Source organism: Petaurus breviceps, unplaced genomic scaffold (genome assembly GCF_028583685.1).
Source record: "Petaurus breviceps papuanus isolate PSGF00001 unplaced genomic scaffold, PetGlider_PUasm1.0 174, whole genome shotgun sequence".
NCBI classification, from domain to species: Eukaryota; Metazoa; Chordata; class Mammalia; order Diprotodontia; family Petauridae; genus Petaurus; species Petaurus breviceps.
In genome coordinates this window covers 10,242,093-10,267,448 of record NW_027185761.1, presented here as the reverse complement: position 1 = coordinate 10,267,448, position 25,356 = coordinate 10,242,093, and the positions used below count along the sequence as shown (strand labels likewise).

At 40.9% G+C, this 25,356-nt stretch overlaps 1 protein-coding gene across 1 annotated transcript in view; it reads right to left on the bottom strand.

Moving 5' to 3' along the window:
* Positions 1-20,857, bottom strand: part of LANCL2 (LanC like glutathione S-transferase 2) — a 68,492-nt gene extending 47,635 nt beyond the window's left edge. The window contains exon 1 of the mRNA XM_069083733.1: positions 20,402-20,857. Coding sequence (XP_068939834.1) covers positions 20,402-20,596 — 195 coding nt within the window. The 5' untranslated portion in view covers positions 20,597-20,857. The remainder of the gene's footprint in view (positions 1-20,401) is intronic.
* Between the last annotated feature and the right edge of the window lie 4,499 nt (positions 20,858-25,356).

Sequence of the window (25,356 nt, the reverse complement as noted above, 5' to 3'; positions counted from 1 at the left end):
GAGAGAGAGAGAGAGGGAGGGAGGGAGGGAGAACACAGTGCTCTGAGATCTAGTGCTACTTGAATCAAGCAACATTCCACTGGAATAAACCAACTCATTGCATTCCATGAACTGAAGCCTAGGAAAGGTGCTTAACACTACTAAAAAGGAAAAAAAAGTTGCCATGCTTATACTAAATTCAGTGCAATTTAATGGGTATTAAATGTACACCCACTGTGTGCTTATCACTCAATTTGGTGTTATAAAGGAAGTAAAAGAAATATGACAGTCCCTATTCTCAGAGAATATGCAATTTTATCTGTAGAGAAGACAAAGCATATGAAAACAGGCTCCATATGAGGTATATGGGCAGCTGGGTGGGTTTTGGATATATTCAGCTCTTGAAGAACATGAAAAATCTGCCCTGAATAACATAAGAATTTAAGCAGTCTATGTATATGTCCTATACATGCTATCATTATTTGTCCTATAGTATAACCTAGGCAATATAGTTGAAATAGTTATTGTTGTCCCTAAGGGGGACCGCACAAAACTCTCTTAGTTTTTCCTAGGTTCCATTAAGAGTGTTTAACTTATAAGAAATACTTCCCAGCACTTTCATTAGATCCTGGGATAGCCATGGCTACACCTGCCAGATCTGCATTTGGCTGGGCTGCTAACAAAGTATCTTGCTTGAATGATTTCCAGAATTCAAGTGGCTTTCATTTCAACTTATGGAAAAAAAAATAAAAACACCACTCTACTGGCACTGAGTTTCCCTAAACATATGTTCACCCCCTGGCTTCAAAATAGTTTAAAAAGCCCATAGCTCTAGAGAAATGAAAGGGTGTTAACACTTCTCTTAAAGCTAGTCAACACAGCAGCTAAAGAGCTTTTAGCGTCTATGAAATGTACATAACTATTATCGTCATCATTTTCCTTTCCTCTCTATATAAAGTGGGAAACATAACACCACATTTTTTGAGTCCTTCTCATTTACCTTCCTTTGGCCCCTCCACCATATTTTCTTCCTGTGCTGGCAAACAAAATAAACTAGGTGGCTAAAGGCTCAGCTCATAGTAAAACATTCGCCACAGCAATAGGATATTGATTAATCACATAGAACATTCTCTCCACACGATATTTTGTCTTGAAGGAAGACTTTAATTAAATTCCTACGTATGAACAAGAACGTCAGCTGTGCTTATATATTCTAAAGTACACTAAAAGCACATTCATGAGATTGAAAATATCACCCTTTAACAAGCAAAGAGCAGACAACGGAAGGGAGCATCTTAAGATAAAACATTTCCAATGGCAGCTCGTCATGCTGATCATGCCAAGATTATAGGTAGCAAGTCAGTGCTCCTATTACAGAGCACTTGCAACAAATAGCCTAGAGAGTGGGAAATCAGAGTCAACTTGAAGTAGTTATTTTGAAAATAAGATTCTACTTTGAAGTTAGGAAATTAAATAAAAATTTCCAATGAAAGTTGTAGGAGAACAATCTTCCTGCCTAAACATAAAAGTAGAATGTTATATTTCTTGAGAACAGGGACTGCTGCATTGGATGTCTGTCTCCCAACAACCAGCAGGGTCCCTCCTACTCAGTGGGCACCTACACATGCTTCATGACTGTGCAACTGGCTTGCCTTTGAATTAATGAGTGTTTGAAAAGCTCACTGTTAAGAGTGGACTAAACTGCAATGAAACAAATATTCAGCGCTCCTAGAAAAACCTCTGGTTATTCTGTTCATTTCCTCTTACCACACTGAAAGGTAAGGGGCTACAGAAAGAGACCGTGACAAAAGCAGTGGGGTGCGATGGAAGGAATGCTGAGCTTGGACTCCAACTGTGTGACCCAGAGCAAATCACCTAACCTCTCTGGGTTTAGGTTCCTCATCTGTAAAATGAGGGGAGTGGACTTGATGGCCACTAGTCCTTCCCATTCTAGACTGATCACTCTGTGAAATCCAATGAAATAATAAGGACCTTCTTATTTAGAAATAACTCTGCCTTCATCTGTAAAACAAAGGGGAAGATGTCTAAGATTTGTCAGCAAAGCCAAGATGCAGTGAACTCTCTCACTTGGCACTAAAACTGGCATGAATGACAAGCCTTGGTTTCAGATACCCAGTTAGCCTCTTACTAGCTATGGAGCTCAGGCCAAGGTTTTTAACCTCTCTGAGCCTCAGTTTTCCCATCTGTCAAATGGTGATGATAAGCACCCTGCTTCAGTGCCTTTTAAACCTTAAAACCGTATAAATGTGGATTTCTTGTCAACTACCAAAATATTAATTGGCATTTCTACATGTCTATAAGATAATCATAACTGATGGTAATAATGGAACCCTAAGATATTACAATCAATGAACTGATCAATCATCAAGCATTTATTAAGCATTTACCATGGGAGACAGTGATGGTATCGGGCATGGGAGATAAAAGACAAAAGCCTAATGGTCTCTGACATCACAGGGGTAACATTGTACCTGGTGAGACAAATCTCACCAAACAGAAAATAATTCATAAAACAGAAAATAATTTGGGTAAATGGGGGAAAACACTAGCAGATATGGTTTCATGTAGGAAATCACGTTTTGAACTGAGTGTTGAAGGAAAGGAAGAATTTTATGAGGTAGTGCATTCTAGGAAAGGGGACAGCCAAGGTAAGGCTTGCTTATATAAGAGACGGGGTGTACTGTAAGATGAACAGAAGGAAAGCCATTTTGGCCAGACTACAGAGGATGTGGAGGGAAGTAATGAAACTGGAGTCCCCAAAGTCTTAGTACAGTTTTACCTACTAAAGTTTAAGGTTGAACCAAGACTCCAGGGATCCTCTGTACAGGAAGACTGGAAAGAGGCTCAGGTTTGGAAGAAGAGCTTCAAATGACAAACAGAAGAACTTATATTAGATCTGAAAGGGGCTAAGGAGCCACTAGAGTTTACTGAGTAATGGAGTGACATGGTCAGACTTGTGCTCTAGGAAAAAATCCTCAGCATAATTAAGGATACTCAAAGTAATTTCTGATCATTAAAATAGGTTAAATTATATCTGATTTCAGTACAGTGTTGAAAAGTGAAAACCTCCCATTTATAAGAAATGGATTTAAGAGACTTAAAGTAATTTGTTCTGGATATTGTTTCCCATATTTATTCATCTAAGAATCAGCCCAAATATTTCTCAGCCAACCAAATTTCCCAGATTTTTAGGAAGAAAAAAACAAGCAAGGGCAAAATGCTGCTTTGGGGCACTGGTTTCTTACCCCTTCTGTCAAGGCCCAAATTAGGGTTAACAAGGTTCCTAAGGATCACAAGGAGGGACCTGAATATATCTGGCCAGGGCTTAGGGCACATCATGGACCTAGTGATTCTTCTTCATTAATTTCCCTTCCCTTCCTTCTCAAGCAGGTAGATAGAGGGTAAGGTTCAAACTGCAGAAGGTACAGGAGCAGATGGGAAGTCCAAGAGACTCTAGGGGCTCCGTCATTGAAGCCAACTGACGAACGCTATTTGTTGTCATGATTTTTTTTCAAGTTATTCTAATTAGGTAGTATGACCAAAAAAAGATGTATTGGACATCTTCTCAAACCCCTCAAAGTCTCCAAAATAGCAATTATGCACAAAAGATAAAACAATTCCAGTTGCTGCCATGGTCTAGGGCAACAAGAATCCTAACAAGATAACAATTCAATGAACTAATAGCAGAGAAGGCTAATCCCTAACTTCTATCATTCATTTAGGTCCCTTTGCCCCACTGGCTGTGCAGGGTACACAAACCAATATGGCTTGCAATAGAACTCAATGCTATGCCCCATCCCTGCTGCTAGAGAAAACCAAGAGGATGAAGCTTGCTTGGGCCAGAAGATGGCAGTAATCTGTGTTGCAATGGAGCCAAGGAACAAAGAGAAATGGGGCAGGACACAGGCATAGGGCTATGTGGTACTCAACTAAGCAAAATGGAAAGAGCCCAATATCAGTTTAGAAAGTCTGGGGGCAAAGCTAACATGGCAGAGTAGAGAAAGCTGAACTCTTTCAACACTCCCTTTAAAATAACACCTCAAATCAAATTCTGGAGCTGCCAGGTCAACTAAAAATCAGTGAGACATTCCTCCAGCTCAAGACAATGTAAAAGGTTGGAAAGAGAGAACTGTGATACAGGAGTGCAGACTGGCTCAGAGCCCATATGGATGAAACACCAGATGGTGGCGACAGAAGTAGCAGCAGCTTTGGAAGCTCTCAAGCCAGAGATGGTAAGGGGATCTGGCAACTGGTCAGAAAGAGATTACAGGATACCCCTCGGTTAGCACTGGATGCACAGCCTGACACCATTTGGCAACTCCATTGTCTATACCCACTTCTGGGTCATAGTTCATGGGCAGAGATGAGCACAATCAGTTAAGAAAGAGGCAGAATCTTGAGAGGCAGTATCAATTCTGACCCCACGGGATGTGGGACCCTAAGGAACAATATAATTTCTAGTTCAAAGGGAGAAGGGACTCTGAAAAGAAGTACCAGTTGCAATTCCAAGGGATTGGGGGCTCTTCCTGGGTAAGGACTAGATTGCAGACCAAGAGAACAGTGACCACACCTCTCCCCAGATCAACCCACCATGTGTGGGGCTGTGTTGGTGCCCAACTAAGGAAGATGGAGATAGCTCAACATCAATCTAGAACATCTGGGAAGCACTGAAAACTTCCAAACTCTGAGAACTAGCTCTGAAAACAGCAGTGAGAAAAGGCAGGAAGTTTAAGACAAAGCCCCTCCTACTCCCACCTCCCCCATGCCGGGAAGAGTCCAACTTTAGCATTAAGTTCCAAATCAAGACATAGGGTGGAAAAATAAGCAAACAACAAAAAAAGAACCTGACTATTAAAAAACTACTATAGTGACAGGGAAGATCAAGATACAAACTCAGAAGAAGACAATTAAGTCAAAACTGCTACAAGCAAAGCCTCAAAGATGTGAACTGAATACAAGCCCAACGAGAATTCCTGAAAGGGCTAAAACTGATTTTCAAACTCAAGTAAGAGTGGTAGAGGAAAAATAGGTAAAGAAGTTAAAGAAAAAGAAGAAAACTATAAAAAGACAATACACAAAAAAATACAAAGTATTTACAGCAGCTCCTTTTGTGGTAGCAAAGAATTAGAAATTGAAGGGATGACGATCAACCTTTGATAATTCCCTGCTTTAACTCCTACATACAAGCTGCTGAATAAAGCTGGAGAAAATCATTAAACCACTCTAGGACAAATTTATGTTATATAACCTCACTGCTAAAAGGCAATCCTCTTAGAACTCCCTAATCAACTCGTTATCCTTCACTCACACTACAATGATTCTTCCAAACCTTTCCATCCCTTTTCAAAATTTCCATAGTTCCCCCTGCTCCAACCCTGTATACTCAGAACTTTGCCTTATGTTTTACTGAAAAACTTGAGACCATTGACTAAAATTCCATCTTCTCTCCGCTCTTCATCCCATATTACCCATCATTAGTTATCAAATTCAAACAGAATCAGGGCCTATGAAATCATACAGAAGGATCCCTGGGGGTCACATATTGACTTAGTTTTAAAATGTAAAATTATCTATGTTCTATTGCATTTTTATTTTGTTAAATATTTTCCAATGGCATTTTAATCTGTTTCCAACAGCACTAGAGACAACGTTGTAGGCCACATATCTGATGCGACCCAGATGCTTCTGTACTACCTCTTTCTATACCCTTGCTTTCACATAATGAGCCTGCCTCTCCTTATCAAGGCAAAATCTTCTCCCATTCTATCCCCTCTTCTCCAGCAGATGGGGCTACTTTCTCTCACTTAGCTTCCACTTCTCCCTGTCTACTGGCTGCTTCTCTACTGTGTACAAACATGGTCATGGGTCCCCCATTCTCAAAAAACCTTCACTTGATCTATCCATCCTTGTTAGCTATCATCCTGTATCTTTCCTCTCTTGTGGCTGAACTTGAGAAGACTGTCTACAAAAAATGCTTCCCCTTCCTTTCATTTCACTTTTTTAATAAATTTCTACAGTCTGACTTTGGATCTCATCATTCAACTAAAACTGTTCTCTCCAGTTACTAATGTTTGCTTGCTTCCTTCCTGTAAATAGTATTTTATTTTTTTCCAGTTACATGTAACGGTAGTTTCCAACACTTTTTTTTTTTTTGCTTTTTTGGAGGAAGGAAAGCAGGGCAATTAGGGTTAAGTGACTTGCCCAAGGTCACACAGCTAGTTAAGTGTTAAGTGTCTGAGGCTGGATTTGAACTCTGGTCCTCCTGACTCCAGGGTTGGTGCTTTATTCACTGTGCCACCTAGCTGCCTCCCCCCAACATTCATTTTTTAATAAAATTTTATGTTCCAAATTTTTCTCCTTCCCTTCCCCTCCTCACTCCCCAAGATATCAAGCATTCTGATATAGGTTATACATATGTAATCATGTTTAATATATTTCTACATTAGTCATGTTGTGAAAGAGCAAAAAGGGAAAGAGGGGAAAGCCATGAAACCTTCCTTCCCCCCCAAAAAAAACCCACAAAAAAGTAAAAATTGTATGCTTTAATCTGCATTCAGACTCCATAGCTCTTTCTATGGATATGGATAGCATTTTCCATCATGAGTCTTTTGGGATTGTCTTATGTCATGGTATTGCTGAGAAGAGCTAAATCTATCATAGTTGATCATCACACAATGTTTCTATTACTGTATATAATGTTCTCCTGGTTCTGCTTATTTCACTCAGCTTCAGTTCATGTAAATCTTTCCAGGTTTTTCTGAAATCCTCCTGCTCATCATTTCTTATAACTAATAATTTCTTAATGGCCAAATTTGGCGGTCTTTTCTCAATCCTCATCCTTGACTTCTTTTGACATTGTTGATCACTTTCTCATTTTTACTCCCTTCTCTCTAGGTTTCTGTGATACAATTCCCTCCTGCTTCTCTTTCTACCTATCTGATCACTCCTCAGTCTCTTTTGCTGGATCTTCATCCAGGTATTGCCCACTAACCTGAAGACTCCATCCTAGGCCCTGTTTTCTTCTTCTTCTCCTCTATTATTTTGTTTGATGCTCTTATCTTCTCCCATGGATTCAATTATCATCTCTATGCTGATAATTCTCAAATTTACCTATCCAGCCCTAACCTCTGCTGACCACCAGTCTCTCATCTCCAACTGCTTACTGGATACCTTGAACTACATGACCTGGAGAAATCTTAAATTTAACATGCCCTAAACTGAAGACATTATCTTCCTCTTTGCCCCCAAGCCCACTTCTCTTCTTAATTTTTCTATTACTGTTGAGGACATAACCATCCTCCCAGTCACCCAGGATGGCAACCTAGATGTTATCCCTCAACTCCTTACTCTCTCACACCCTCCATATTCAACCTGCCACCAAGCCCTCTGATTTTACCTTTGTGATATTTCTAAAATACACCTCCTTTTCTCCTCTGACACCACCAACACCCTGGTGCAATCCCTCATCACCCAGACTACTGCGTAATCCTCATGGTTAGTCTGTCTGCCACAAGTCTCTCCCCACTCCAATCTGTCCTCTACTCAACTTCAGAGCAGTCTTTCTAAAGTACAGGTCGGACTATGTCACTCCCTACTCAATAAACTCCAATGGCTCCCAATCACTTCCAAGATCAAATAAACATTCAAACATAAACATTCAAAGTCATTCATAACTTTCCCACTGCCTTAGTCTTCTTACTTTTAAAAACTGCAATGTACTCTGTGATCCAGAGATCTCTTTGCTGTTTTTTGAACAAGACACTCCAACTCCTTGCTTCAGGCATTTTCACTGGTATCTCTATGCTTCCCCCAACATCTCTGCTCCTGGTTTTCCTGGTTTACTTTAAGTCCTAGCTAAAACTCTACCTACTACAGGAAGCCTTTCCTGATTCCCCTTTGTTCTAGTGACTCTTCTCTGTTGATTATTTCAAACTGATAGTGTATATAGCTTTTCTGTACATAGTTGTTTGAACCTTGTCTCCCCTATTAGACTAGGTTCTTGAGAGCAGGGACTGTTTTTTATCCTTCCTTTTATCATTTACTCTTAGTACACTGCCTGGCACATATATGTTTATTGATTGACTAAATATCTGTGGGCAATATGGAGATGAAAATCCTATCTTTTAAAAGAGGTATTCAAATGTAGAGACAATCAAAGTGATTGACCATGATGGCATTTCAGCACAAGCAGATGTAGTATTAAGCTAATGATAAAGGAGCAGTTAATGGCTCTTTACTGGCATTTGGAATGCTATCATTGTTTTTCATGCACAGGAATGAAGGAAAGCACAAGATGACCTTGTTTAAGTCCAAGGTATCTTTGGATTACATTTCATAAATCCCTAATGGGTATGGGCATCTGGAATGATTATTTCTCTGCCTGTCCCATGCTATCCTTGTACGGGAACCTAATAAATATTATCTAGCGAGATGACATGTTCTATCAGACTGGTTTTCTTCTAGTAATTTTTTTCACTGCTGCCTTTTTTGAGAAGGCTATGCCAAATAATCCTCTCATATGATTACCTGTCTGTCAATATTCAACATTCTGTTGCAATTCTCTTCCGAGTATACAAATCACTGATAAAATTTGAGAATTAAGAACCTGTAAAGAGGACCACAACCAATATCTAGTTCAAACATCTCATTTTCTGGTGAGGAAGCCTCTTAAGGAGTTACTATGGGGGTCTGAAATATAGGCTCATGTTTCAAATAACTATTCTAAAAATCAATTCAATAAGCATCTAAGCCTACTATGCACCAAATGATTTGAATAACAAAAATAAACATGTGACAGAACTTTCTCTTTAAGAAATTATAGTAAATGGCAGATAAATTATGGACATAATAAAATGTAGAAAAAATAATTTCAGGGAAGGGGAAATGCATTAGTCATTGGGGTGGGAAGGGATCAGAACTTGAGTGAAGTTCCATAAGGAGCTAGAGGTTCCAAGAGGTAGGCATGAGGAGTAACATTCCTGAGATAGGAGACAGGTTATATGAGGCAGGAGTTATTATTCTCATTTAACAGTTGAGGAAAGAAGCAGACAGAGGTTACGGGACTTGTCCAAGATTGCACAGCTTCTAAGTGTCTGAGAATGGATTTGGAGCTCCTGTTCCTGACTCCAGGCCCAGTGTTCTGTACACTATGGCACCACCTGGCTGCCTTGAGACATGGAGGATTGAGACGGAACGTTATGAAGGAAGAAGAGCAAATATACTGGACAAGTTGGAAGGCACAGCACATGGGGAGTAGTAACATGAAATTAATATGGAAAGATAGGTAGAAGCCAGATTGTGATGGGCTTTTAATGACAAACAGAGGAGTCTGCATTTGATTCTAGAGTCAAGAGGGCATCACTAAAGCTTCTCAAGGAAAAGTAGTGTCATAGTCAGACCTGTGTTTTAGGAACATCAATTTCATGCCCAACGGTTGTTCATCCTTCATTTCAAAGGGGACCAATGATACAATGGGGTGATGTCTTAACTTGTGAATGAAATGGATTTAAGAGAAGCAGAGTTGCACAGTGTCAGTCTCACTCTTCCAGAATCAGTAAAATCCAGTGGCAAGATAAAAGTCAGGATGGCCTGGGATGACTTTGACATCTTCAATGTCTGCCTGCTTCAGCTACCTTTGTGGCCATTGGAACAAACTGTTCTTATTCACCCATTCTGCTGGGGGGACGTTTTCACATGCTTGGGGTAGTATCCCCCTGTAGCGTCAATGCAATATTCACAGTGCTGGTGGCAATTGTGCATATGCCAGCACAGGGCTCAATCACAAAATATAACACTCTCCACATAGAAGAAAGAAGCAAAACATTTACTCAGATACCAGAAAGTCAAATCCATCATAATAACATAGAAGTTAATACACCACAATGCAGCAGAGAGACACACCATCCTTTAGCCTTCTCACAAACCAACACTCACAAGTCTAACTGCCTCCCTGGGTGCATCATCTCCTCCCTCCCAGTCTCTAACTACTCTCACAATTTCCTACTTTTGCTCTACCCTTCAGCAAACTCCGCCTACCACAGGCTCCATATGATTACATTCAGCCTATTAGGAGGCAGGAAAAAATCTTTGAAGCAGGGAAGGTCTTCAAATTCCTTTAGGCTTATTAAGGGGGAGGGAAGATCTTAAAATTCCCATTACCATTACACCCCTAACTCACCAATGGGTTTGAGGCCTATAGGTTACCCTCAACCTGGTTTAGTCTATTTGCCAAGACAGTTTTACTGGGGTGTGGTCACTGCACATGCTTCTTAGAGCAACAGATGAGAGCTGGGTGAAAGGTGGATGAACAGCCTTGAAAACGACTTAGAAAGCCCTTACACCAGAAGGGTGCTAAGCACTCCATATGACCTGGTAGCTAAGTAAAGTTTGGGTAGAAGCTGGGAAAGACTAGAAACAAGGAATTCAATGCAGAGGTTACTGATGTAGTTCAGGACAAAGTACACCACTAAGGGAGTGACCATGTGAATGGCCAAGAAGGGGACACTTATATGAGATGTTGAAGAGGAAGGATCAACAAGACTTGGTCCCTGATTGAACATGTGGGGAACAGGGAGGAGAAGAGTAAATCATCAAGGAAACTCCAAGGTCATGAACCTGAATAACTGGAAGGATAGTGATGCTTTGTCAATAGAGAAGTCAGGGAGAGAAGTAGACTTGGGGGGAAAGCTAGGTGCTGCTTTGGGCATTTCCACTTTGAGATGCCTGTGGGATATTCACATAGAGATCACCAGCAGATATTTGCTTATGCAGGACTGGAGCTCAGGAGAGAAAGGAGGAGCTACATATGTAGATATCCAGAATTGGGAGTCATTTGCATGGAAATAATGAGCCCACTGAAGCCGAAGAGATGACCCAAAGAATGTGTGTGTTGGGAGAGAAACAGAGACAGACAGACAGACAGACAGACAGACAGACAGGACATAGCCTTGGGATACATACATGGAGCTAAGTAAAAACCCAAAGTGAAAGGTGTCAGGAAAACCAAGAAAGGAGATGGTCGCCTGAAAAAAGGAGTGGTCAGCAGTGTCAAACACAGCAGAATGTTCAGGGAAGCCTGAGCGGTGAGCCAAACAATTCAAAAACTCTGTTAAAGATGGGATACTGATTATTAGTAATGTGTGAATAAAGTATTAAAAGGTTTTTAATTTTAAAATACTAAAATACCTTTAATCTTCTTATCTACCTATACCTTTTTATGTATAATTTTCAAACTGAATTCTTTTCTCACTATTACAGGAAACTATAAGGAGAGAGAATATAATTATGAAGGGAAATGGCTCTACAATGTTTTAATGACTTCAGCATCTTTTATTGTAAGAACTTAAGGCACTTCATTAAAATATAATACTATTTTGTGGTTGTCTCATTAAATATATGTGAGTCCCTTTCAACTTTTACATTTAGATTTCTTCTCCCCTTCTACTATGCCGACAGTCTTAATCTGTATTGCCATTATTGTGACAATCCCATTCTTTATATTTGACACCCTCACACAGATCAAACATTGACCCTTTCCTCTCTTCCTTTCTTCCACTCTTTATCTTTTTTCAAAATGAATTCCTAAGAAGCAAAAGGTTCCCAGATCACACTTTTTTTATTGTTATTGTTATCTTTTGTTCTTCTGACACCTTCACTTCCAAATCTTTATTTGTACCCCCTTTTCCAGAAAGCCAGCCATCCTTGGTAACAAAGAATAAAAAAAGAGAGAAAAAAGCTGTTCAGAAAACCAACACAAATGCATCTCCTAAGTCTAATACTATATGCAAATGCTCCACATCCATAGTCCCTAGAGGCATGTAGTAAAGAAAGGAGGAAGGTACATTTGCTCCTCTCTTCTTTGGTGTCAAACTCAGATCATACTTTTAAAAAGCAGTAAGTGAAATATCATTTGATTACAAATTTGATTTTATAAGATTTAGAGCTGGAATGGAATTCAGAAATCATCTAATACAAAACTCCTTATTCTACAGATGAGGTAACTGAAACCAAGAAATGTCTTCTATACTACAAAATGGAATTGGGAGGGATAAATACTATACCTTTAATGTCTGATTCTTGAAAGAGGAGGCTAACACTGACCACACAATCAAGAAAAATATGGTAAACACAGAATAAGAACCCAAAAGGCACACAAAATAAAGATTAAATTCATTTTACAATTCAAGATTAAATACTAAAGTTAATTTGTACCCTTTGGGGTAGGGGGGAGTGGGGGGGTGGGGAGGGGTGAATCCTAGGTTCTAGGCCTCAGAAAAGAAGGATTAAATCTCTGAGTTTCATTATGCCATCCTCCCTCAATCTACCATTTACTATTCTTTTTCTATAGTAAAATATTGCAGAGATTAAAAATCTTGATAGATCCAAAAGGCTCCAGGTACTACTCAGAAACAGATGGCTTTGGCAACTTTCAGCCTACAGCAAACAAAGATGTATGGTGCAGATGGTAAAGCTCACAACACTACTAGTTACCTCTCAAAAAAAGCAAAATTTGCTGAAAATAAAATCACCTGAACGAAAATAGAGTCTTCCACTTTCAAACCTCCTCACATCACCTCAAAGCAATTGATATTTTTTTTTTCCAAAAGGAGCAGAACTGAGTAGTAGAGAGTAGGGTTATTAGAACTCATATGTAAATTTCAGAAAGTGGGAATTATTGAAGCATTTTTATTTAAAGATAATTCCATGCCCTGGCTTAAATAAAATGCTGGGTCTCTGTTTTCCCCTCTATAAAATTAGGGAATTGAATTAGATAATCAATTCATCATCAAATAGCCTATTACATTCTAAAATCCTATGACTTTCTGCATACTTACTACAGACTCCTATTACTAATGTTTACTCTCAACCTACCCAATGGGTCTGTGATCTTATCCATCTGGGAGATCTCTGTAGTGATGTAGATAGCAACCCTTCCTTCCATGTTTTCCCATCCTGCCCGTCAGTCTCTCGTCTATTTCCTCCTAAAGAGGTGTCACTTAATATGCTGGAGACCTTGCTTGCTTTCTCCCAGCACTGGGAGAATACTAAATGGAGCACTGGTGGCTTCCCACAAGGCAGAACCTAACAGAGGGGCCTTAAGGATCCTAGATCAACCCTCACTCACCCCTTGGGCACCAATGGGCTCCAGCCAGGAGACTAGAACCGACAAGCATGGAATCCAATTGTCCTCAGACACCCAGATTCCACCAGGATCTCTGCTTCCCAAAAAAGTACTGGGCCAGAATACAGGATGGATATGGGCATTCCTGATTTTAACCTTAAATCCTTGGGTGATATTATTAATAATGTGATGATAAAGATAATAGCTAGTATTTCTGTTGTGCTTTCAAGCTTGCAAAGGATTCTACATGTGTTATCTCATTTGATCCTCACAGTAACCCTGTGAATTAGGTGCCATCATTATCCCCATTTTACAAGTAACTACCATCCTTCCAGTTAACATAGAGAATCACTGGGGGAGGGAGGGGGGGGCTAGGTGGCACAGTGAATTGAACACACTGGCCCTGGAGTCAGCAGGACCTGAGTTCAAATCCGGCCTCAGACATTTAACACAAAAACTAGCCATGTAACCTTGGGCAAGTCACTAAACCCCAAATGCCCTCCAAAAAAAAAGATAAGAGAATCATCGGGCCTTACAATCTGCCCCGTTATTGCACCATGTAGTCTCCCCCAGGCCTTGAATCCACTCTGCAAATGCCCCCAAAGACCATCAAGCCTTTCCACTGATGCTGTGGCTGAACTCCCCTATGTGTGCTGTCTTTCCAATAGAGTGTGAGTTCTTTGACAGCAGGGGCTGTCTTGCTTTTGTATTTGAATTTCCAGTGCTTAGTAAAGTAAACATTTCACAAATGCTTTTCCACTCCATCTGTCATCTTTCATCCTTGTCACTGGGATTTTATCTTCTTATTACATACTTCCCTGATGAATGATGCTAAGCATAAACTAGATATTTCATAAAGTTGCTCAGTCAGCGATTTAATGACAAGATCCCTTCCAACTCAAGAACTTTGCAGCCTTCAAAATGTGTTAGAATATTTTGAAGATTAAATAAGACAAATGAAGTTTCAAGATTCATCACACTTCCAATTCCATTGTGCATATGGACATATATTCTTATATGTCTTATGATGTAACATGTAGTAAAACACTTAAATTTATCATTCTGCAATATTTATCAAGGCAAATAACAGATCTTCTTTCCCTTATGCCTTAACTGAAATATAAAAACTACCTCCTTAATAACATGAATAAGAGTTTCTCAAATTATGTTTTATAAAATCCTTGTATCTTACATGATATAAATAGGGAACTCCATGAGAAATCTTAGTATCATAGCTTTAGATCTGAAAACGACATTTGAGATCATCTAGTCCAACCCCCTCATACTAGCACAATTTTTTTTCTAAAATATTAAATTTTCAAATAACATACTATGAGAATATTTGTGTGTAGCAATTTAAAGAAAATTATGTGGGGGCGGCTAGGTGGCACAGTGAATAGAACACTAGCCCTGGAGTCAGGAGGACCTGAGTTCAAATCCGGCCTCAGACACTTAAAAAAAAAATAAAAAAACTAGCCATGTGACCTTGGGCAAGTCACTTAACCCCAACTGCCCTCCAAAAAAAAAAGCAAAAAAAAAGAAAATTATGTGGAATATAATGAAAATAGGCTTAATTCTGTTTTGTCTTAAAATTTCCCTCTCCCCTCAATGATATTCTAAGTCCTCCAAGACCAATATTATGTCTACAAAAACATCATACACAGCGTAGTAAGACATAGAAGATAGAATCCTAGGTTTGAAGTCAGGAAGACATGACTTCATATCCAACCTCTGACCATTACTAGATGTGTGACATGTCACTTAGCCTCCAAAGCCTCAAGCAAGTCTCTAGGAGTTATGTACTGTGTTATAGATGGATTGTGGCATATAGCAGTAGAAGAAGTTGTACCCCACATTAACAAAATCAACAAACACTTTTTGAAGTCATAAAAATGACATGTATCTCGTATTTCAAGCCCCCAGGTGTTTGTGTGCCTAAACTAGTTTAGAAATGACCAATATGAACAATTTTCCTTTTGGAAGAATAAAATCTAATAAAACTAGAAACATACTTGGTAACTATAGTATTTTTTGCCTGTGATGGCTCAGATGGTATTATTTTTAGCCTTAATAAGAATGAATTGTCTGTTACTGGCAGGAACTTTGATGAGATTTTCAGAGAGCAGCTGATTCCCTTCCACTGATAGCTACTCCTGTGGACTGGGAAGCTAGAGACATTGTCAAGGTGTTTCCAACTAACTTTGAAGATAAGGGGGAAAAAAAGGTGTTTTCTGATATTGTCTTCACCAAAGAGCTCCCCACAGGCCAGAAATACCAACATTACACTCCCCAACTGTAGGTCACTTCATCAACACAATGCTGGGGTCTGGCTCACTTTAAGATCTGACAAAGCCTGCCAATCACATCTCTGTAGAGCAACTGATACAAACACCTTGGTATGATTAACCTTGATGCTATGCTGGTGGTCTTTGGAGCATGTCCTGTTTGGTTCTTACGTCCTTGCTAAATCTGCTGTAATCTTTTAATTAATATTGTTGGCCTTTGAGAGAGCCTCCTTATTAGAGCATTGCAGGAACATTACTTCTTTAACTGTGCTAAATATATTTCTTTTTGTACTTACCCATTTGAGAGGGAAGACAATTTAACATGTCAGGTTTTGAGCTTTCTCTCCTTTCTGGGAATTTCTAATACTCTCCTGTGAACAATCCTCCCCTTATCAATGTCTTTCAACTGTAGAGACCAAACTAAATAGATAATCTAGATGAGGTGTTATACAGGCAACTACAAGTGGGACCAACATCTCCCTTTGCCTGGAAGCTAAGCTTCTCTAAATGCTGCCCATGCTTGCATTAGCTTTTTTGGCTGCTGATTTATATTGAGCTTGCAATCCATTAAAACCTCCAGATCTTTTTCAGAACAATTTCGCTCTAACCAGACTTCCCCCATATTGCAATGGTGAAGTTGATGTTTTTGTACTCAACATGTAATATTTTTTTATTTATCCCTAGTGGATATCATATTACTTAGGTCAATGCTTTAACAACTTGTTTTTTTGGATCCTAACTGCATCTCCATTGAGTTAGCTATCCTTCCCAACTTGTCTTATCCAGTTTTATCTTTATTCAGGCCATGGATAAATATATTAAATAGCTTGGGATGAAGCTCAGACCCCTAGTTACTCCACTGGAGACTTACTGCCACAATGATACTGAACCATTAAGAATTACTCTTTGAGTTTGGCTGTCCAACAAGTTCTGAATTCATCTAAGTGTACTATTCTCTAGTTCAAGGCTTCTTAAACTTTTTCCACTGAAGACTCCTTTTTGTATTTCCAAGTTAGTTGGTGTTATGTGGCCTGAGGGCACCAGTGGTGCAAAGTTCCAATGCTTTGTGTTCAGAACCAAGGCTGCAGTGAAGTTTTTAGAAGCAACAAGGGCAGGAGCTGCCATAAACACCTAGGGCTCATTATGCGTTTGATTTTGAATTAATTTTTGGTTGTTGCCTGTTCAGAAACCTTTTACTCTGGCCAAATTTTTTGCAACCTCATATGGGGTCTCGATGTACAGTTTAAGAAGCGCTGGCTAGTCCACACCTCTCCACCTAACCCACAAGGGTTATATGAGATACTTCTTCAGGTTTGCTAAAATCTACAAGAACTATATCTACAACATTTCCTTCTACTACTAGTTTAGTAATCTTATCAAAAAAAGGAAATGGGGTTAGTGTCATATGACCCATTCTTGACAAATCCATGCTGGCTCCTGGTAATTACCTTTTCCCTTTTTAGATATTCACCAACCATCTCTTTAAAAGGATTTTCACAGGAATGAAAGTCAATTTCACTGGCCTAAGGTTTGCAGAATCTGCTTCCTAGCATAAAAGTTTTCAAGTAATTAGTACATCAATTTAAAGGAAGACAGATACCTTCTAAATTAAAAGCCTTTTCCCACAAATTTTCATAAAGCCACTTTGCATATCATTTCTTCCAATAATATAAACTTTCTGCTATAGAAAATGTTATTGAACAACATCAAGAAGTGTCCCCACGTCTCTTCCTCCTACACTAGCTGCAAGAGACTAACAGGACTGAGCCATATAGTAGTTTAAGGATGTTGGGTGCTGGGTTCTACCTCCCCATGTCATGATGAGTCACAGGCTATCATAGAAATAGATAATTTTGTTTTTCAACACATATGCAAGGCTAACCAAAAGGGAGATCAGGCACATGTCCTAGAGAACACTAAGTACTAACATTTTAGTATGTTGCTGCTTTTGAATAACTATCTATTAACAGCATAGAAAGAAAAAAAAAGTACCTATATAAAGTAATCAGAAGAAGTCTCAATTCCAGGAAAGATTGTTATTCTTTACTGTGTAATGTGAACGTTAGCCAAGCAACTCAAACAATTAAAATTGATTTTCATGGAATGTTAAGTCTACTGTATATCTTATTAACTAAGAACAAATGTTCCATTTTATATTTTGTCTGTGAATATTCATTATACCTGCAACTTCATTTTCAATGACATTTCATGAATTAAAAATAGAGAAATCTTTTGCTAATCAAAATACTATCCATATAGAATGTAGTAGAGACCAGAATGTAGTAGAGACTAATTAATGCCTTTAATCAGAATATCTTTCCTTTCCACCTACTACCCTTTTTTCTGATATGAACTCTCATATTCATCTTCAACCACTCATTTTCCAATGGTTCCTATTTCTCAGTCTATAAATATGACCAAAATGATGTTTGGAATATACCATCACTTTGAAAATCTAACCTAATTTATTTGAATATGCCAATCATTGAGAAACTGCCATGGAAATGACCCAAATCTACCTCTCTCTATGTCTATTTCTCTTACCTTCCCCCTCCCTCCCTTTTTCCCCCAACTGTTGAGGGGTTCTCCCAGGACTCTGTCCTTGGTGCTGCATTCCCACAAAGTATATAAAAATTTTAGTACATATCATCTAATCCCATGGGTCCAAGTACCATATGTATACAGATTATATATAAACACCCAATAAATCTACACTAAATGATCCAATTTTCTAGTTTAAGAGAACGTTCTTAAATTACATTATATTTTGTGACCAAAAACATGAATATATTTTTAAAGACTTTTTTTCCTTCTTCAAGCTGAAAATATTTAAAAAATTTTTTCCAGATAAGTCACACAGGAATCCTATCTTTTATTCTAGCTCCTATCAAAATGAATCAGCCATTTTGAGGCTAGCTCCCCCTCTAAAACAGCCAATGCTAAATCTGAAAAGGATTACAAAATGTACCAAATTCCAAATGAGAAATCTACTCATAATTTGAACATAACTGTAATCTTTAAATATTCTTTTAAAAATTTAATTCTTTTAAAAGTATAAAATTAGTACCTCAAGAAATGAAAAAAATTTATCTACATAAAAAGGTTAATAAAAAGTACTACAAAACCACTATCACCTATCTTGAACTAATTCAATTTAATAAGCGAATATACAAAGATAAAACACTCTCTACCTTCGCGGAGTTTACCTTTTACTGGGAGGAATAAAACACGGTACAGAGATAAAGATAATTCATTTTAGGGTCACTGTTTGAAGGAATCAGAATAGGCTCTAACTGATCAGAACCCATAAGTGAAGATTCTTGAAAATGCCTTGGTCTCCAGTTCCATCACTTTAAAGTGAGGAAAACGAGTTACCGAAGTTGAGTTGTTCAAAGTGCATAGAGTTCAGGTCTCCTAACTCCAGTAAGCTGTTGAGGTTAGCACACTTTTAGCCAATATCTAGCTTTAAAAAAATAATAATGTGAACCAAGGAGTAAGAGATCGTCAATGTCCCACTTTTTTTTTTTTGAAGAGTTGACTAGTTTTGCCAAATTGTTCTCGTCCTCTCTCCCTCTCCCTCCATCCCTCTCTCTCCTGTCCCTCTCACTCTCTCTATATATAATTTCTCCCTGCTATAAGGATCAACTCTTTGAGAGACACTGAAAGTACAAATGATGTAATAAAAAAATAATTAAAAAATTATCAATGCAAATAGCCTCATTCGGCATGCCTGGGGATGAAAGGTGGCATGGGGTAAGGCGTGCCTGGAGAAAGTTTTCCTTTCTGATAAATAAGGATAAAGATGTGGGGGGGGGGGGGGGTGAAAGATCAGAATATCATGTCACATATGAACAACAGACAGGGCCTACGAGACACAACTGTACAATACAGCATTTATTAAATGCCTACTATGTGCTACACCCCGAGCTCCATGCTGGGGATGAAAGGTTATTTCTTTAAAACGATCGGATTTTAAATTCAAGATTTCAGTACCACAGAGCTGCTTTGTGTGTGGGGGGGGGGGGGGGGGGGGAGCATCACTTGTTGGACGGTGCAGAGGGGGCGGGGGCCGCCAGGGGGGCCCCCCTGGAATAACGAGAAGGACTGGGTGCTGAGTGTCCTCCAGTGACATCCTGGCGGCACAGCTACCACAGGAGGCCGTGCTGGTCTGTGGAAGAGCCGGGCAGCATCTCCAGCTAAAGCCACAGGCCAGGATCACCTGCCTCCAAATCGCCTCGGGCTTTCGGGAGAAACGGGCCATCAGGCAAAACGCAGGAGAAACCCGCACAAAACGATCGGGTGCAAGCTCCAAGAGGCCCAAACCCAACTCTCGCAAGCCCGGACGGACCCCACGAAGAGCCGTGTCTGCAGGCTGCTCCCCCTGCGGCGCCCCTTTGCTCACTTCTCTGGTCCCCCTTTTTCTAAATCTAAAGACTGTGGGCTAAACATGCACTTGTCGCCCGCGGCTCTGAACCCGATTTTGCGAATGGGAGGAGCTGGGACCTAAACCGAGGAGGGTGAGAGCGCCCCGGGGAGGGGGGGCACGTTTTTTGGAAGCTTGCGGCAGGGGCCTAGGAAGGTTCCCTTCCTAGGGGGCAGGAACTTCATGTCGATTTAACTCGCTCGGCCGCCCAGGGGACTACAACGTGAGGCGCTCCTCCTGGCCCAGGGGCCCAGCCGGCCCGCGGGAACCAGACTCTAGGCACTAGACACGGAGTCACGACCCCCAGCCACTCAGGTTCCACAACCCGGACAGCTAGAGCCAAGACTCCTCGGTAGCCCGAGGTGCGCACGCGCCCAAGCACCAGCCCAGCGGAGCGGAGAGGCCCAGTTGCTAGGAGACAGTGACGCCAGCGGCGCGCACGCCGAAGCCAGTCAGCCGCTGACGGGAGGGCTGACTCACAAAAGGGGCGGAGAATTGGACCGTACCAACCCGTCGCACTCCCCCCGCCGCCTCTTCCTTCCCGGGCCCTCTCCCTGCGGCCCGGCAACTCACCTTCCCATCGCCGTGAAATGGGAGGCCCAGATTATTCCCGACGGGTTGGGGAGGCTCTTCGGTAGCGACGCCGGCGGCAATTGCCACGGCGGAGGCGGATTCGTAGTCCGCGAAGGGGTTGGGGAAGGCCCGCTCCTCCATCTCTGACTCCCCTCCCAAATGCAGCTTCAGCCTCTTGGACATGGTCTCGCCCATCTCAACCGCCGCCCCTCCCCCTCGTGCCACGCGCTCTCCACACACACACACTCACACACACTCTCCTGCCGCGCGGCACGGCGGCCTGGCGGGGACAAAAAGCTTCCAGAGGAGGCAGGGAAAAGAGCAACGCTTTTGAGCTCGGGGTATTAGCGGGCTCCTGTCCCCGGGCGTCGCCGCCTTCTAAGGGGAACAGCAACGGGCACAAAAGCGGGCGCTGCAGCCAGCCGAAGGGAGGGAGGGTGGAGGAGGGCGGGGCTTGCAGGAGGGGCTCAGGGCTTCCCAAAAGAGGAACGGCGCCGGGTCAGGGAGGAGAGCTGAGTCCCGAGCTATGAGTCCAAGCTGTGGCCGCTGCTTCCCGGCACGTGTGGCCGCCTCTTCCTACGGTCTGCCTGCCCCCGACGGCTGCTCCTGCTAAGCCTCGGCGGAGGAGCCCCTGCCCCGCTGCGCCCTAACACCGCGGGCACACCCTCCCCGCAGCAGGGGCAGCCCCGGGTCCGGGGCGACGGCGACGGGCTGTGGGGTGCATCCCTGTTGCAGAGCCTCCTCCCGAGGCAGGTGCGGGCTAGCCCCCGACGGGACTCCGCCACCCGGAGCTGCACCAAATCCAAGCAGATGCCAATCGCAGATGAGACCGGCGCCTCCGGGCCCCGGGGTCCGCCGCCCTTTGCAATAGGAGGAGGAAGAATGGTTTCCCAGTCCCCTCGAGGAGGGAGACGTGCCCTCCGTGGGTACCCCGAGACAACAATTGGTGGTCGTTCAAAGCCTGGGCATGGGTTCCTTAGCAGAGCTGCGAGGTGGGGGAGGAAGAAAAGAACGTGCCGTCCTCGGACTCTCCCATCACCAGTCTGCCTTTAAGGGCTGGCTACGGTCCCCTCCCCGCTAAGCCCCAGCTTCATTGACATTCAGCTTTCATTCAGACTCCTGTCACCGGGATGACTGTAGCACCCGCTCCGTCCCGTGCCTGGGTTAAAAAGAAACAGTCGCTTCCAAAGGGGAAAAAAAATAACCAAACAGAACCTATGCAAGATGCCAGTCCGTCCTCCCAGATGAAGAAAGAAGGCAGGTCTTTGTTTCTGAGTCTCCGCACACCTAAGATTCACAGCCCATGCCACTTTCCATCGCTTATTTCATGCCCCTTTGCTCCAAACGAGGGCATAAATCTTGAGCTGCAACCACACTCGGTCTTAAAACACACAGGCATACACACAAACATTTGAACTGCAACCACAGTCTTAAAACACACGCACACACACATACACATTTAAGTCAGCCCCCAAATTGGCTAGCCCGTCCAAAAAAAAAAAAAAAATCACCCGCAGAGCACAACCCAAACAGGACACAAGCAAACAAAAGAGATTGGCATTCACCTAATCAGAATAACTAGTTTAATAGCCTTTTGTCCGATCTTGCCTCCTCTTTTGTTCTTTTTCCCTCCTCGTTATTCCTTTGAAGGGAGGACTTCAAGTTAAATCGATTTTTTTTTGTAGCATCCAGTACTAGCTCTGAAATAATAATAGTTTTTGCTTTTACATAATATGCCCACCTTATTTTATTCAATCCATGCTAAGGAGACAAAACTGATTTCTAGACTCCGAAGCCCAACAACAGAAATAGAAATGTTTTAGTATCCTTTTTCTCTGTAATCTTTTTCTTTCTGGGTAAGGAGCCCGATTTCAGTTTAAGGCCATCCATCCTTTCTTCCTTTCTTCTTGGATTACGTTTCTACTTCCAAACATTGATTCACACAATTAAAATTTTAATTATTTAAAAGAATAGCTATGAAGTTTTCAATTTCCTTCACCATAAAATCACTAAATGATTAAAATTATATGTACTGTTATGTACACACTGTGTATTATGATTAGGCTAGACACTGATTTTTTTTAAAAGATATTTTTCTCATCCCTCTGACAATTCAGTGAAATGGTTTAACTGTCATTCCTTTACCAGTTTAATAAGCTGCTACAGAATTTGGTGATGGCTTGCTAGAGTCCAAGCAAAATAGCATTTGAATCTTACTAGAACCTTACACATCTCAATACACCATGACAGGGGACTGTGAAATTTACACCTGACCTCCTTCTTTGAGAAAACTAAAGCCGGGAAAGAGAAGTGACTTCTCCAAGGTCGCACAGGTGGTTGAGTCAGCATTGTATGCCAAAACAAACTGGGGTTTATTTATGTGGATTTATTTTCCTGTTTCCACAATGGTCCAGAAAATGCTTTATACTTTTGATTGATTGTGTTTTATGCAGTTTCTTAAGTGAACCAAAGAAGGTCCACAATTGCCTAGTAATTAAATAAGCTAAAAATCCATTCTGCCAGTCATTCAAATTGACTTTACATTTATTGGGTATGCACAGAATCCTTTAAGCTAGACATTTTCCTTGCTTCATTTATGCCTTAAGATAGAGTTTGTTGAATGCATCAATAAGAACTGCAAACATCTCACTAATTAAGAATTGTAAAAAAGATTCAGACAGATAAGTGAAAAGTTCAGAGGGGAAATATTTTAACTGAAATGAAGGTTTTTTTCTTTCAGGTGAAAAGCAGTCTATTCAATGTTGACTTCATTTCTTCTTTGATTAATAGATAAAGATAATTTGCAATTGGGGCATTGATTGGATCCTAGTGGGCGCTATAAAAATAATACTAAGTTTTAAGTAGAGGGAAAAAACATTTCTTTTCAGTACCTTATTTTTACAATTAATTTGCCTTTAAAAATTTTTCTCTACCTTTGGAAAGGGAAAAGGGCAAACTTCAGTACCACATAGTCTTTTTTTTTTTTATTAAAAAGCCCAGACTTTGAGACTTGGAAAGGACCTCAGTACCATCTAATTCAACTTAAAACTGAAAAAGAATTCCTGCTACAACCGGCAAGACAAGTGATCAACCAGCGTAAGCCTGAAGATTTCTAATGAATGTAAACCCACTGCCTCATGAGGCAGCCCATCTCACTTGTGAATAGCTCTAATTATTAGTTATCAAGTTATTCCTTGAATCAAGCCTAAATTGAAAACTTCTATCCAGCATCCATGTGGCCAAACAAAACAAGTCCAATCCCTCAAGCAAACACTTGAAGACAGCTATCATGTTTCCCCTTCTGCCCAAATTAAACATTCCCATTTCCAACAGCAGATCCTCAAAGAATGTGTACTGCAGACCTTTTGCCATTCTGATTGCATTCCTCTGAACATTCTATAGTTTATTAATGCCCTTTCTAAACTTATAGAACTGAACAAAATAACTCCAGATATGAGCTGGCGAAGCCAGAGTACAGTTAACTCCTGTATTCATGGGAGCTGTGCCTCTTTCAATGGAGTCTAAGATCCCCTTAGCTTTTCTGGCTGCCATATCAGTCTGCTAACAACCTCTAGATCTTTGTCATTTGAACTGCTTTCTAATTATACTTCTACCATCTTGATCATTTTTTAAATTGAGCCAAATCAATCAACAAGTACTTCATAAATTACTACTATGTGCCAGGTAGAATGCTAAGCAACACACATACACACACACACACACACACACACACTTTCTGTCTCTCTGTCTGTCTCTGTCTCTCTGTGTCTCTGTCTCTGTCTCCCTCTCTCTCTGTCTGTCTCTCTCTCTCTGTCTTTTTCTCTCTCTGTCTCTCTCTCTGTCTCTCTCTGTCTCTGTCTCTCTCTGTCTCTGTCTCTCTCTGTCTCTGTCTGTCTGTCGTCTGTCTGTCTGTCTGTCTCTCTCTCTCTCTCTCTCTCTCTCTCTCTCTCTCTCTCTCTTGCTGTTTTTAGGGGAAAGGCAGGTAGGAGAATCAGGAAAAGCTTTATGTGGAAGGTAGTGTTTAACCTAAGATTTGAAGATTAAAGAGCTATTCTAAAAAGCAGAGGTGAGGATCCTCAGGAAGAAGTGCATTCCAGGCATGAGGGACAAGAAGAAAAAAGGCTTACAGAAGGGTTATGCAGTGTGAGAAGACCAGTTTGGCTAAAGTGAAAAGTGTAAGGGGGTGGAGGTGATACATAAAAACCCTAGAAAGGTTAATTGGAGCCAGGTAATGAAGAACTTTAAATACTAACCAGAGGAGTTTTATATTTGATATGAGGTAATGGGAGCCACTAGAATTTATCAATTAACATGGGGATTAACATGTCTGAGCTATTTTTTTGTTTGTTTGGGTTTTTTTTTTGTTTGTTTTTAAAGAAAATCAAGGTTAGATTAGAAAAAGTATGCATTTGAGATAGATAAGTAATTTAGGAGGCAATTGGAATAGTCCAAGGAAAAGGTGATGAAGGTTTAAACTAAGGTAATGGTCAGGTGAATGGGGGAAAGGGCATAGAGGCAGAGATGTTCTGGATTTGGTAACTGATTGCATTGGGTGAGGTAGAATGGAGAAAGGTGATTGACTCTAATGTTATGAATTTACATGGCTGGAAATATGATGGTATCCATGACTGAAATAGGGAAATTCAGGGGAAAGGTTTGTTTCGGGGAAAAGATAATAGTTTGAAATAAGAAAAGTTCTGGTTTGGACATGTTGAGTTTGAGATGCCTAAGGGATATTTAATCTGAAATGCCCAATGGACAGGTTATGGAGTGTGTCAGCTACTGCTTCCAATTGGACTAGCCCACATGTCTCCATCTTTTTCTACAAGATTCCATGAAATACCTTATCAAACACTTTGTTGGTCAAATACAGCATTCCCTCATCTATCTGTTTGGTGATGCTGTTAAAAAAGGAAACAGAATAATCTGACATGCCCCATACATGATAAAGTCAT